This window comes from Lampris incognitus, chromosome 17, assembly GCF_029633865.1.
Source record: "Lampris incognitus isolate fLamInc1 chromosome 17, fLamInc1.hap2, whole genome shotgun sequence".
Lineage (NCBI taxonomy): Eukaryota > Metazoa > Chordata > Actinopteri > Lampriformes > Lampridae > Lampris > Lampris incognitus.
In genome coordinates, this window is record NC_079227.1 from 43,163,191 (window position 1) to 43,177,774 (window position 14,584).

At 43.3% G+C, this 14,584-nt stretch overlaps 1 protein-coding gene across 1 annotated transcript in view; it reads left to right on the forward strand.

Annotated features, from left to right (window-relative positions):
- Positions 1-14,584, forward strand: part of ryr2a (ryanodine receptor 2a (cardiac)) — a 1,161,183-nt gene that overhangs the window by 247,123 nt on the left and 899,476 nt on the right. The window contains 1 exon segment of the mRNA XM_056296806.1: positions 10,895-11,103. Coding sequence (XP_056152781.1) covers positions 10,895-11,103 — 209 coding nt within the window.

Below are 14,584 nucleotides of genomic sequence, written 5' to 3' on the forward strand. Positions count from 1 at the left end.
CAAAACTTTCGAACGTGCTGTCTTTAACCAACTTTCTTTGTACCTCTAGCAGAACAACCTCCTGGACCCCAACCAGTCTGGGTTCAGGGTGGGTCACTCGACAGAGATGGCCCTCCTTGCAGTGACAGAATCGCTGCACTCTGCGAGAGCAAACTCTCTCTCCTCTGTCCTGATACTCCTGGACCTGTCAGCTGCGTTCGACACAGTGAACCACCAGATCCTCCTCTCTACCCTTGAGGGGTTGGGTGTCACAGGCTCTGTACTCTCAATGTTTGCATCCTACCTGACGGGTCACTCCTACCAGGTGACATGGAGGTGATCAGTGTCGGAACCTCGCAGACTGACTACAGGTGTTCCACAGGGTTCGGTTCTGGGTCCTCTCCTTTTCTCCCTCTACAAGACATCCCTGGGTTCTGTTATTCACTCGCATGGCTTCTCTTACCATTGTTATGCCGATGACACCCAGCTGATCTGGTCCTTTCCTCCCTCTGACACACAAGTAGATACACGCATTGCTGCGTGCTTGACTGACATCTCAGAGTGGATGGCGACACACCACCTGAAGCTCAATCTGGACAAGACAGCTGATGTTCCTCCCAGGGAAAGTTTGCCCACACCGAGACCTGGTCATGCATGATCTTGGAGTTGAAGCCGGTGCTTGTACTGTTCCAGTTGTCTTTGCTGTTTTGATCCAGACTCTCTGGCCCGGTTCAAGTACCGCCAACTCCTTTGCTCTGTGTCTTGCTCCATAAGCTTGCTTTTGGTTCTCTTTCATCCTCATGTCTTTCCAAAAGCTTGGCGGTCTGGCCATTTTGGTCTGAGTGTTCGAGGAGGGACTGGAACTGTAGACATCAATCTTTTCCCCATCAGCAGTTCTGCTGGTGAGACTCCATAAACTAACAGGATTGTTCTGTAAGCCAAGAGAGCCTTCTGGTGATCTTGATTCTTGCTCAGTTTCTGTTTTACTGTTCTCACTGCTCTCTCCGCCTCACGATTGCTCTGTGGATATCTGAGGCTACTAGTGATATGTGCAAAGTCATATTCTTGAGTGAATGCTGTAAACTCAGAAGAGGCGAACTGTGGCCCATTGTCCATCACTAGTACCTCGGGAATGCCCAATCTGGCAAAGATGACTTTCAACCTCTCCACCGTGGTAGCAGTTGTGAGCGTTGGCAGGTTGGCTACTTCAATATATTGTAACGTACACGAATAAGTAGACACGTTAGCTCTTGGCTAATGGGTCGAACCCTTTAGTCGACTGGTTAACGTTGTCGCCCGCAGTGCGGGAGATACGGGTTCGCGTCCCAGCTGCGGCGATTCCCGGGCTGCCCCCTAATTCACTGCAATATCTTTAGAAGTAATCAATTACAACTAAGTAGTGGCCTTTTCCCCACTGAAAGATGTCTGCAGCCACTCTCTGCCACGGTCTTGCAGGTAATGGTGTTGTCATCAGAGGCTCTGTTCGATAACTGAAGAACTGGCAGCACCTGTCACATCTTTCCACCAGCGCTCTGATATCTCTTGTCAACCCAGGCCACTACATGGACTGTTGTGTCCTGGCAATGCACTTGGTCATGCCCTGGTGTCCATGGTGGATTCTTTCAAGCATCTCTCTGCGCATGGGTGATGGAATAAGGATTTGTTCCCCCTTTAGTAGGATACCATCTGCTACGTGCATGTCTGCTCTGTATGAACAGTATGACAGGAGATTCTCAGGGACTGCTTTCCTGTGCACTGGCCAACCCTTGTCTGTGTACACTCTGAGTTGTCTCATCATTGCATCTCTGTTCTGCTTTTCTGTAATCTGCTCTATTTTAGTTTTTGTTGTTGTAATAATAATAATAATGCATTTTATTTGTGGGCACCTTTCAAAACAATCAACGACACCTTACAGAACATAGTTTTAAAAAAAAAAAACTAAAAAAAACAACAAAAAAACAGCACTGTATCAGACAGCGTAAAATCAAAACAAAGCAGGGTAGACAATAAAAACTTAACACAACAGGTAAGTATAAAATCATCATCTGCACAAAACTCAGTGAAGCGTGGATCAGACTGAATATGCCAGTTTGAAAAGGTACGTTTTGAGATGGGATTTGAAGGTTGAAAGAGAGTCAATGTTGCGAATTTCTTGTGGGAGAGCGTTCCATAGGCGGGGGGCAGAACGACTGAAGGCTCTAGTCCCCATGGTAGTCAAGCGGGCAGATGGTGTAGTGAGTTGGAGAGCAGAAGAGGATCTGAGAGTGCGGGAGGGCGTGCGGATATGAAGGAGTTCAGAAAGATAGGAAGGAGCTAAGTTATTAAGGGCCTTAAAGGTGAATAGCAGGATCTTGAAGTCAATACGGTATAAAACAGGAAGCCAGTGGAGTTGCTGAAGAACAGGAGTGATATGATCTATGGAAGGAGTTCAGCTAATGATACGGGCAGCTGAATTCTGGACCAACTGAAGCTTATGAAGACACTTGAGGGGAAGACCAAAGAGGATAGAATTGCAGTAGTCAATATGGGATGTAACCAGGGTGAGTGAGTATGGCTGTGCTTTTAGGTGTAAGTGACGGTCGAAGATGATTAATATTGCGTAGGTGGAAGTATGCAGACCGAGTAACATTGTTGATGTGGGTTTCAAAATATAATGTGTTGTCCAGGATGACACCCAGACTCTTAACCTGAGGCGATGGGGGAACTATAGAATTGTCAATAGTAAGAAAAAAACTATCAGTTTTGGCCAAAGTAGATTTAGTGCCAACTAAAAGGACCTCAGTGTTATCACTATAAAGTTTGAGAAAGTGGTATGAAAACCAGGATTTAATTTCTAGTAAGCAGTCAGAAAGGGATGTGGGTGGAAGAGTGGAGGTAGGTTTGGTGGATAGATAAAGCTGGGTGTCATCCGCATAGCAATGAAATTGAATTCCAAATTTCCTGAAAATGTGGCCAAGAGGTAGTAGGTAAATAATAAATAGGAGGGGTCCCAGTACAGAGCCCTGGGGAACACCGGTAGTAAAAGGAAAGGAGTGAGATCTCAAATTGCTCCAATGTGCTCCATGTAATGCTCCGTGTAATGTGCTCCATGGCATAATCAATGTAGACTTTACACTCCCTTTCTAGTGTGTCACACTCCTTCATGCTGTGTGGTCCAAGTGGAGCTTGTGACAATGCATCAGCTGCCATTAGCTGTTTACCTGGAACATGAATGATTTGGTACGTGAACCTCATCATCCTCAGCCTGAATCTGAGTATTCTTGGAGGTAAGTCATCAAGTGGTTGGGAGCCTGACAAGGAGATCAGAGGCTTGTGGTCTGTATGCACAGTGAAGTTCCACCCCAGGAGATAGACGCTCAGTCGCTCGCATTCCCAGGTCAAAGCGAGGGCCTCTTTCTCGATCTGTTCATATCGAGTTTCAGTGGGCATCAGACTTCTGGATATGTAGACCACTGGTTTCTATTCTCCATCTGGCTGTTGCTGCATTAGCACTCCTCCAAGGCCATATGACGATGCATCTGCGGACACAAGAGTTTCTCTTTTCGAACTACACTATGCTAAGACAGTTGGCAAGCTGAGCTCCTTCTTTACTTCCTCAAAGGCCGTCTTTTGCTGCATGCCCCTTGTCCACATGCTGTCATTTTTTAAGAGGTCTCTCAAAGGTTTTGTGAGACTGGGCAGGTGAGGAGAAAACTTGCTGATGTAGTTCAGCATGCCCATAAAGCATCTCAATCCTTCAACATTGTGAGGTTCTGTCATGTTGATAATGGCTTTAATTTTGTCTGGGTCAGCCTCAGTCCCATGAGCACTAATTTTATGTCCCAGAAACTTCACTTCATTCACCCCAAACTCACATTTTTCATTTAGAGTCAGACCTGCACTCAAACTTTCGGAGGACTTCACTCAACCTTTCATCATGCTCCGTCTGGTCTTTGCCGAACAACAAGATGTCATCTGCATAGCACAGTGTTCCTAGTGTGACTGCAACGATCTGTGAGATTCTCAGCTGAAAGTGCTCAGGCGCTGAGGAAATCCCCAAAGGGTAGCCGATTAAAACAATACCTGCCGAAAGGTGTAATGAACGTCGTCAAGGGCTCAGAGTCTTTATGTAAGGGTATTTGCCAAAATCCTGATGTAGTGTCCAGTTTGGAGAACACTACTGCTCCATCTAGCTTTGCAAGTGTGTCAACAGCTGGGAGTATGTGTCTCTCTTGACGCACACTTTCATTGAGTCTTGTTAGGTCTACGCAGATCCTAATTTTTCCATTGGGCTTTAGCACGACCGCCATTCCTGCACACCACTCGGTGGGCTCTTGAATTTGTCGGAGGACCCCCATGTTTTCCATCCTATGGAGTTCTGACTTCACTTTGACCAGAAGGGGTAGTGCTACAAGTCGAGAAGCTGACACGCCATATGGCATTGCCCCCTCTGCTAACTCTATTTTATAGCTACCTTGCAGCTTCCCTAAGCCTGAGAACACCTTTGGGAACATTGTTTTGAATGTTTCCCATAGCAGGGACTGCTGCAACCTGTTGCAATAGTTGCAAAGTCTGGATAGCAGGGAGACCTAACAATGGCATCACTAAATCCTTCACTACATATACTTCCCGCTGTTTTCTTTTTGCTCTTTTTTCAGACTTGCTTTGAATGTACCCAGTACAGTGAGTGGTTGGTTGTTGGGACTGCTTATCATTCACTGTGCATTGTGGAGATTACCATCTCTGGCGTTTGAGTACATGGATTTTGGTATGGCAGTGACCACTGCTCCTGTATCTAACAAAGTTAATCAATTCTCCATTCTTCTGTATATCCTGTTTCCAGATACTGTCTTGTTTCTGACTTTGCATTGTTCCCATGAATGCACATTCTGCTGTTTCACCTCTTTCTTCAATTGCCTCCACTCTCTGTACTGTCCTACACACTGCTATATAGTGGCCTTTCTTTTTGCATTTTCTACATTTCGCCTCTCTAGCTGGACACTGCTTCCATGTATGCTGAGGGCTTCTCCCACATCTTTTGCAGCTTTCGGTTCTCTGTGCAATGTGATTTTTCTGTGCTGTCGCCGCCATCTTAAATTTCCCTGGTTTTCTTGCAGCTGTAGCATCCACATTTACTTCTTTTGTTTCAGCATTTTCTCATCTAATCAGTTGTTGCTGTTTCTTGACTTCTTCATTTTGTCTGACTTGTGTTATTGTTTTGGCCAAAGTGAGATTTGGATCTAACTAATTTTTCGGACAATTTTGCATCTCTGATTCCCACTGCTATCCGATCTCTGATCATTTCTTCAAGCAGAACGCCAAACTGACAATGCTCCGCGAGTTTGTAAACATCAGTGATAAAGTTTTCTGCTGATTCACCTGGCTGTTGATATCTACTATTAAATTTGTCCCTCTCACATATTACATTGTGTTTTCCAATAAAATGCTCACCCAAGGCTTTACACACATCTTCATACTTCTTCTGTTCGTCAGACAAAGTCAGTGTGTTCAAAATGTCGTCACTTTTCTCCCCCATGATATACAGCAGCGAATTGATCTGGTATTCCTCACTCTTTTCTGCTAGTCCTGAAGCCACTCTAAATTGCTTGACGCGTCGTAGCCAATGAGTCCAACTGCTTGGCTCATCAAAATTGAAGCTTCCCGGGGATGGTATCAAACATATCTGGTCCTTTGACTTGTTATTTCTCCTCTCTCCCTATCGAAGGCGAATCAATGAGCTAGCAGGCTCACGTAGCTTAGCAGCGTCAGCGTGTTAGATGCACTGCCTACTGTAGGCAAATCCGGTCTTTTTTCCGACTTTATAAGTAGTTTCTTTCTTCTACTTACGGATTCGTCTCGCCAAACTTATGACACCATGTATAATATTCTGTATTGAACCTGTAGAATCAACTCTGTAGAATCACACTTCGTTTTATTCTCTTCTTCTCTTGTTACATTTCCGTATGAACTTCTTGTCTTGACCTAAAGTCTCGCGCCTCCTAGAGGCCTGACCATCCACTACAGTCAGCTCGGTGGTACAGCGTCCTGATGACTCCTAGTTTGTGCTCCTGTGGATGATGAGAGTCAAACCTTAAGTACTGATAAGTATGTGTTGGTTTATGGTAAACATCAACAATCAAATATCCCCCATCACCAATCGTAATTTCACAGTCAAGGATGGCTAACCTGTAATTTTTCACATCCTCCCTGGTGAACTTGATGTGTTTTTCCACTTATTTAATGTGGTCGTGTGGAATGGATGTGTTTAATATGGACCGGAGGGTGTGCTCCAAATATTGTTGCATTACATTGCTCAGCCTCCCGGGGAAAGTCTACAACGAACCAACTCTTTACTCTTGCAGAAGTGCTGAGGGAGGCATGGGAGTTTGACCAGCCAGTCTACATGTGTTTTATCGACTTGGAGAAGGTTTACGACCATGTACCCCGGGGCACTCTGTGAGAAATACAGCGGGAGTATGGGGTACCGGGGCAGTTGCTACAACCCATCAGGTCCTTGTATAATCAAAGCAAGAGCTGTGTCCACATTCTCGGCACAAAGTCAAATACATTTTCGGTGGGTGTTGGACTCTGCCAAGGTTGTCCCTTATCTCCTATTCTCTCTATTTTTATACCATTCTGCATTGAAGTATCTTTCCCTTTGGCCAAACAACTTAGCAGTCTCCTTTTTTTCAATAATTAGCTGTGCAGCTTTACCCGTCTCTATGTCCCGATAACAATCCTCCATGCAGTCTGTGCTAGCACTAGCCTGTTTCGGTTCTATGCTGGCGGTTTCAACAGTCTTTGTAGCGAGGGTAGCTTCAAATTACACACATGGATGTTGCGCTTGATGCCATTCTTGAGGAAGACAAAGCTAAAGAGGTTTGATTTGCAGCTAAAAAAGCACCATATAAATGCAGTCCATCCATCCATCCATCCATCCACCTTTAAGAGTAAAATGGGACTTTAGGATGGTAAAGTCAGTGACTGTAAAGATGGAACTTGGGTCTTACTAATCAGAGTTTGTTACTGCTGTTTCGTCACTGCAGCAGTGCATTTAAAATGTGAACTCCCGGGCATCTGGGTAGCATAGCAGTCTATTCCATTGCCTACCAACACAGGGATCGCTGGTTCGAATCCCCGTGTTACCTCCCGCTTGGTCGGGAATCCCTACAGACACAATTGGCCGTGTCTGCGAATGGGAAGCCAGATGTGGGTTTGTGTTGTGGTCTCTGCACTAGCACCTCCTCTGGTCGGTTGGGCACCTGTTCAGGGAGGATGGAGAACTGGGGGGAATAGTGTGATCCTCCCACGTGCTACGCTCCCCTGGCGAAACTCCTCACTGTCAGGTGAAAAGAAGCAGCTGGTGATTCCACATGTATCGGAGGAGGCACGTGGTAGTCTGCAGCCTTCCCCAGATCGTCAGAGGGGGTGGAGCAGAGACCGGAACAGCTTGGAAGAGTGGGGTAACTGGCAACTGCCCGGATACAATTGGAGAGAAAAAAGAGGGAGGGGGGATGTTAACTCCCTGACATGTTATCTGAACATAAGTATATGACAAATTGAAGTAGAGCTTTTGAAATATTTAGTGCCAACCTTGTCTGTATTGCACAAAATTATAGAGTTGTATCAGTGACATAACAAACAAGGTCTAAACTTAGCCCCGCAAAAAAAAACACATCTCATTTTCTATTGTTAGCTGCCACAATCAAATCAAATATAAAGATTAAATAACTCTGATTTGTTATCTTCAAATTATAACAGAAGTGAAATTGGAATTACCTTATCTGTGGGAGGAATTCTGCATCACAATGGACAAACGTAAAAGTAGAAATGGAAAAATATATACAATCCACAAATAAGTATTCATTTTTTTCGAAGCAAATAAATAGACATATATATCTCTCCATCCACAATAAATTGTTTACTTTCGTTGTATAAACCATCACATAAATAAATGTAGCACAATTTATATGTGACTGTTGAAAATTGAATATTTTCATATTCTTTAGCATTAATATATTTGTGCTGCCTAAAAAAGCATTTATTCAATGTAGTCACAACACATAAACACAACCCAAAAAATAGACAGAGTATGATATGATGTTTATTTGGGTAAGACTGCTCGGTGAAGATTTTCACCTATCAGCACACACGTTCATGAAATAAAAAAAAACAAGGGTGTTCCAGTCAAGTTTGTTCATTAGTGTTAGCTAGCTAGCTAGCTGGCCCATTTCACTTCAGGAACTTTTGCTAGCTAGCTCTCTAATGTGTTAAATAGTAAGCGTGTTGCAGCCAGTAAGACTGCTTGGTGAGAGAGTCGATGCATTTCAACAGTCAGCCTCACCAGACTGGAACTGTAAGTGGCCCCCAGTTTCCCTCATCAAAATTAGCTTAACTTTGCAGCATTATTTAGCCCCCTTCCCAACAAGCAAGCATGACAACGTTGATACCAATGGGTGAAAAGGTCTTCTAGTTTTATACGAGTGTCATATCTTCACTCTAGCTTTAAAATGGGCCCTCTACAGCCTCTGACAGTAATGTGACCTGGATGGAGGCAGGGAGAAGTGGATGCTGCTTGTGTGGCAGCTGCATCAACAAGAAAGTCGAAGAGGGTGGGGCGGGGGGACCACAGAGTGCGGTCTCACAGAATTACTCAAATGCAATTTCAAGTCTTTCAAAAAGGGCACTTATCTGGTCAGAGGGTAAAAGGGCAGGTGCTTGAGCACTGCCTGGGGTCTATCTGTGAAGGTCCCTGGGCACATACATTTCCTCACAAGATGTCAGTGTCAGTAAATTCATCCAGTCTGTAGATGCAACCTCAAAAACACTCCAGTCAGTGCAGTCGAGGCAGACCCGGAGCTCCAGTTTTGAGTCGTTGGTCCATTTCCTCACAATTTTCACCACAGGCTTTGCAGATTTTAGTTTCTGCCTGTACGTTGGGATAAGATGAACCAGACAGTGATCAGAGAGGCCCAGGACTGCACGGGGGACAGATCGATAGGCATCCTTTAATATTGTGTAGCAATGATCCAGAATGTTTTTGGATCATTTCCTTGTATATGTATGTATATCCATGTATGTATTGTACTGCAGCGTTTAACATGTAGCGAAAATAATTCCACCGAACTTGGTTGTATGGCTAATAAAACAATCTAATTGAATCTAATCCATTCATTCCAATATTCAAACCTCTTATTCTGCTCTTGGGGTCGCGGGGATGCTGGAGCCTATTCTAGCTGTCACTGGGTGGCAGGCGGGGAGACACCCTGGACAGGCCGCCAGTCAATCTAATCTAAAATAATCTAATCTAAACTAATCTAATATACATGGGTGTCCATCAAGACCATCTGGAGACACTTGGGATCCACATTATATTATGAGTCTCATATGGTGAGCAGGACCACTATAACATGCATCAAACATTTTGAATATCATCCTTTCTGGGGTTCCATAAACTTTCAGTGTACCAGAAGCAATCCAGAAGCGGTCAGATATAGGACTAATGTGTTAATGCTAGTACGTTAAGCTTTTCAGTTTGCAGTTTCACACCTCAAATAGGATCCATTTTACATCTGCTTTTATTTGAAAGCCTTACAGATCCAAAGTAATCACAATGAACATTAAGGAAGTGGTAATTTCTTTGGCTAAATTGTAGGTACTTGTCAATAGACTTGACCATGATTGGCTAGCTTTCTAAATAACATTCAGCAACGTTTGTTGTAGGCTGAGGTTGTTTGTACAATACAGACTATAGAATTGTAACATGATCTCATCCTTCCTCGAGATATAACTCAAGAATGAGCGTTGATAAAATAGTTATTCACAAGCCATATTCAGTATACAAAATGTGACATTGATGATCAATCTAAAGATCTCCAGAGTAAATAGGCTGGTCGATTGGCAGTACTGAGGAATGTTGGGCCACCTGAATATCTATCGGCAACGTGCCGCAGTAGGCCAGGGAAACTGGCCTGTCATTCCCAGCTGCTGTCTTTGGCATTGATTCTCAGTGGCAATACGCCGGTTCTATTCCTACCCAATATACTGGCATATTCACAAATGCCGGTCTATTTTTCCAGGTGTTGACACTGTTTAATTCTCCTACAAACATCACAGCTCTTTTAAAATAAGGACAAAAGCCTTTTAAAAAGGCCTTACCATTAACTGAATCCGCAGCCTACTGACTTGCACTTTGAGCTTTTATTCAATTTATTCGGTTTATCCTGCACTTTGACCAATTTTATAACATTTTAATCTTTTTTATTTCTTTTTATCTTGTTCAGTATTTTATCTTGTTCAGAAACAATCATTATGCAGATTGACAAGACCATACCGGATCGGTCGAGGCCTCATACCATTGGTCAAGGCCCGGGTTGACAACGGCCGCCATTGGTACTGTACCCCGCAGGGTACCGATGGAAACTGTAAAATGTGCTGTGGCGACCCCTGAGAAACAGGGAACAAGTCGAAAGAAGAAGATCCTGTTCAGTATTTCTAATATATTATATTTTATGCTTTAATGTCACATGCTGAACTGCCTTTGTGTATGATGGGCAATATAGTAAATGAACTTGCCTTACTGCCTTTCTCACTATGTCATATTGTCCATTGGCTGTTTTGTAAATCATCTTGCATGCAGGCTGCTTTACAAATAGAGAGCTTGTTTAAAAAAAATCTCAAAATGCCATCCTTGACACCAACTAAGATTTAAAGCTAGCATTGAGTAAGGCTAAACCACCAAGGGTTCTGGGTATGCTGCACAGCAAGAAACCTTCAGTGGTCCAATTTTTCAGAAATGTCAACATTCAGGTGTACTACACGTGTGTACGTAGGGGATATCTGCAAAATCCCTTTAACCTGTATATTAAGACCAGTAAATGAATTCTAATGCTTTCAGTATAGACATGTCACCAGTTTGCTGTTTGCCTGTCCACAGGTTTCATTCCCGTGTGCAGCCTGGGTGTTTGTCAGATAGGGAGGATGAACTTTGGCAAGGATGTCAGCACTCTGAAGTACTTCACCATCTGTGGTCTTCAAGAGGGCTATGAGCCTTTTGCTGTCAACATGAACCGAGACATCACCATGTGGCTAAGCAAGCGGCTACCACAGTTCATACCGGTTCCACCCAACCATGAACACATCGAGGTGAGTTCTGTCATGCTGGGTGTCATGCTGGATGGACAGGTAGCTGATGAAGTTTACTTTGTCATGTCAAATATAGGCTAAAACAGTTCATAACTGTTTCATAGAACCATTAACCAAATGAACAGCGGACTAGGTTTGGCATAAGCTGCATGTTGGGGTGTTAAACCTGATGACTGTGCATTTGGGACAGTAAGACATTTAACTGATGAATTAGAATTTAAGATAAAGATACAGGGCAGCATATTCCAGACAGTGATTTAGTATCACTGAGGTCTGTTATCAAGCAAATAATTTGACGTTACATCCAGGGGTGGGCAGTCTTATCCAGAAAGGGCCGGTGTAGGTGCAGGTCTTTGTTCCAACCAAGCAGCTACACACCTGTGTGTCCTAATCAGGTTCCTCAACAAAGACTCTCCTGGTTGACTAGTGGGATCAGGTGTGTAACTGCTTGGTTGGAACAAAAACCTTCACCCACACCGGCCCTTTCTGGATAAGACTGCCCAGCCCTGAACCATGACAGGGATTCTTTTCAATCCCATAAGTGAAATATCACACAAATACAAGTCATTGCTTTTGATAAAGAGTAATTTATTGACTAACTACAGGAAACAAAACTACTACGTGAACTGATGAAATAAAATAAAATAAATAAAAGATATGAAATAAATGTAAATAAATATTTATAAATATTTATTCATTTATAAATAAATAGTTATAAATAAATTGATTTATTTATAAATAAATATAATGAAAAGATAAATAAAAGATAAGTAAAAAGAATACAATAAAATAAAATACAAATAAAAAGAACTAAAAGGAAATAAAATACAAAACAAAATGAATTAAAGAAATAATAATCAAAGAAATGGTAGGTGAATGAATTGGGGAAATCAGAATCATGTTTATTGGCCATGTCGGTTTGCACATGCATGATCCGCATATACAATATAGTATATGCACATATATGATCCGCTGTGGCAACGGGAGCAGCCGATAGTAAGAAGTAGTAGTAGTAGTAGTAGTAGTAGTAGTAGTAGGTTTGCACATACATGGGATGTGACTGGTTTCGTGGCTCTCTCAGTGTACTTAACATAGAATAACAACACTACAACACAACAATCTTCACATATCTACACAAGGACTGACTTATAAAGGTGACATAAGAGGTGATAAGGTGCAATGGTGCAGAGAATACATCAGAGATGCTGAAATACATGTTAGCAGCTTACTTGCATACATGCCTGAGGTAGATGTACATAACAGAGTGTACCAGTATATGTACAATGTACAGTACAGTATATACAGCATGTACAGTACAGTATATACAACATGGTTGAATTTATTGACAGTGTAAAGCGTTCATTTGAATGACAGCCTGTGGAAAGAAACTGTTTTTATATCTGGTTGTTTTGGAGTACAGTGCTCTGTAGCACCTACCAGAGGGTCATTATGACCAGGGTATGATGGGTCTGCAGTGATGTTGCCTGCCTGTTTCCTGAGTCTGGAGATGTATAAATCCTGATTGGAGGTTAGGTTGGCAACAAAGATTTTCTCTGCAGACTTAATTGTCCGTTGTAGTCTGACCCTGTCCTGTTTGGTGGCTGATCCAAACCAGACAGTGATGGATGTGCAGAGGACAGACTGGATTATTGCAGTGTAGAACTGAATCAGCAGTTCCTGAGGCAGGTTGAATTTCTTGAGCTGGGCCTTTTTTGATGGTTGTGTCTATGTCGGATGCCCACCTTAGGTCCTGGGAGATTGTGGAACCCAGAAATCTTTAGGTTTTCACCATAGACTCTTGTCTCGTGTCTCTTTATGGCACGATAGCCCAGTGGTTAGCGTTGTCGCCTAACAGTAAGAAGTTCCTGGGTTCGAACCCTGGGGTTGCCCAACCTTGGGGGGGTCATCCCAGGTCGTCCTCTGTGTGGAATTTGCATGTTCTCCCCGTGTCTGTGGTGGGTTTCCCCTGGGTGCTCTGGTTTCCCCCACCATCAAAAGAAACATGCATGTTAGGGTTAATAGGGTTAGGATCTGTGCCCCAGACCAAGGCAATGGGAAAAGAACTGGAGTTGGTCCCTGAGCACAGCATGAAGGCACTCCTAGCTGCACAGATCACAGCTGGGATGGTCAAAGAAGTTTGAATGAGTTCATCTGGATACAACGTTTATTGACAGAAGAAATGTTGTATCCAGATGAACTGATTCAACCTTATTTGATTTTCTTATCTGGATTATTGAGCATGCATCAAGACCCAGCTAGGATGGATTAATTTGCAGTAACTGAATTTCCCCAAGGGGATTAATAAAGGAAACTTAATTAACGGACTCTGTGCTGAGTATGGTGAGGGGGGGGGTAGTGTTAGGGAACTCCTCCTGAAGTCCACTGTCATCGCCACTCTTCTGAGCGTGTTCAGCTCCAGGTTGTTATGGCCTCACCAGAGGGCCAGCTGATCAACCTCCCATCTATATGCTGTCAATCAATAGTAAATGAGGGCTGTGTCTCAATAAGAGTAAAGACTTGAGTCTTGGTTTGGTGCATGAGTTTAAAGTAGTTCTGTGTGAAGCTTAGTAGTTTCTTTGACCAAATTTGAGAGAGCCAGTGGCTGGAGAAACCAGCAAGGGTCAGTCATCTTGAAGTAGTTTCTTTGTTAACTTAGTAATCAAACAGAATCAGAGTAGCATAGAGTAAATTTTCTCGAAGCAGCGAGGTGCCTTATCAATGATACAAAAAAAAAAAACAGCTGAGAGAAATCTTTGGTTGGTGCTGTATTAGAGCTTTTGGGTAATGGCATCTGGATACAAAACATCAGTCTTTGTTGCTTGCTGGAGAGTTCAGTGTTGAAGTAAATTTGAAGTAGAACTTTGAGAGGTGGCAACTTCACAGTTTACGTAGTTTATTCAAAATGTTTAAGGACAACAGTTTACGTCTCAGGGTAAATGCTTCAATAAGTGAATTCAAAAAGAAGAGTAGGCACAACTAGAGGACATGCAGATGAATATGTGCATAGTGGCTGACAGAATGGCAAGGTTTAGAATCGTCAGGATGCTTCTGATGCATAACCCCGTTCGTTCTTTTATGCAAAAGAAGCATCCTTAACAGGCTTCAAATCACTCATTATCAAAATAAACAATACATCTAAGATCATTTCATATAGTGGTTACTTAGATTGAATCAGTGGTCCTAGGATACGTTTTTCTCCCCTTTTTGTCCCCAATTGTACTTGGCCAATTACCCTATTTTCTGAGCCATCCCGGTCACTGCTCCACCCCCTTTGCTGAGTTGGGGAGGGTTGCAGACTACCACATGCTTCCTCCAATACATGTGAAATCCCAGCTGCTTCTTTTCACCTGACAGTGAGGGGTTTCACAAGGGGGACGTAGCACGTGGGAGGATCCTACTATTCCCCCCAGTTCCCCCTCCCCCCTGAACAGGCGCCCTGACCAACCAGAGGAGGCGCTAGTGCAACAACCAGGATACATAC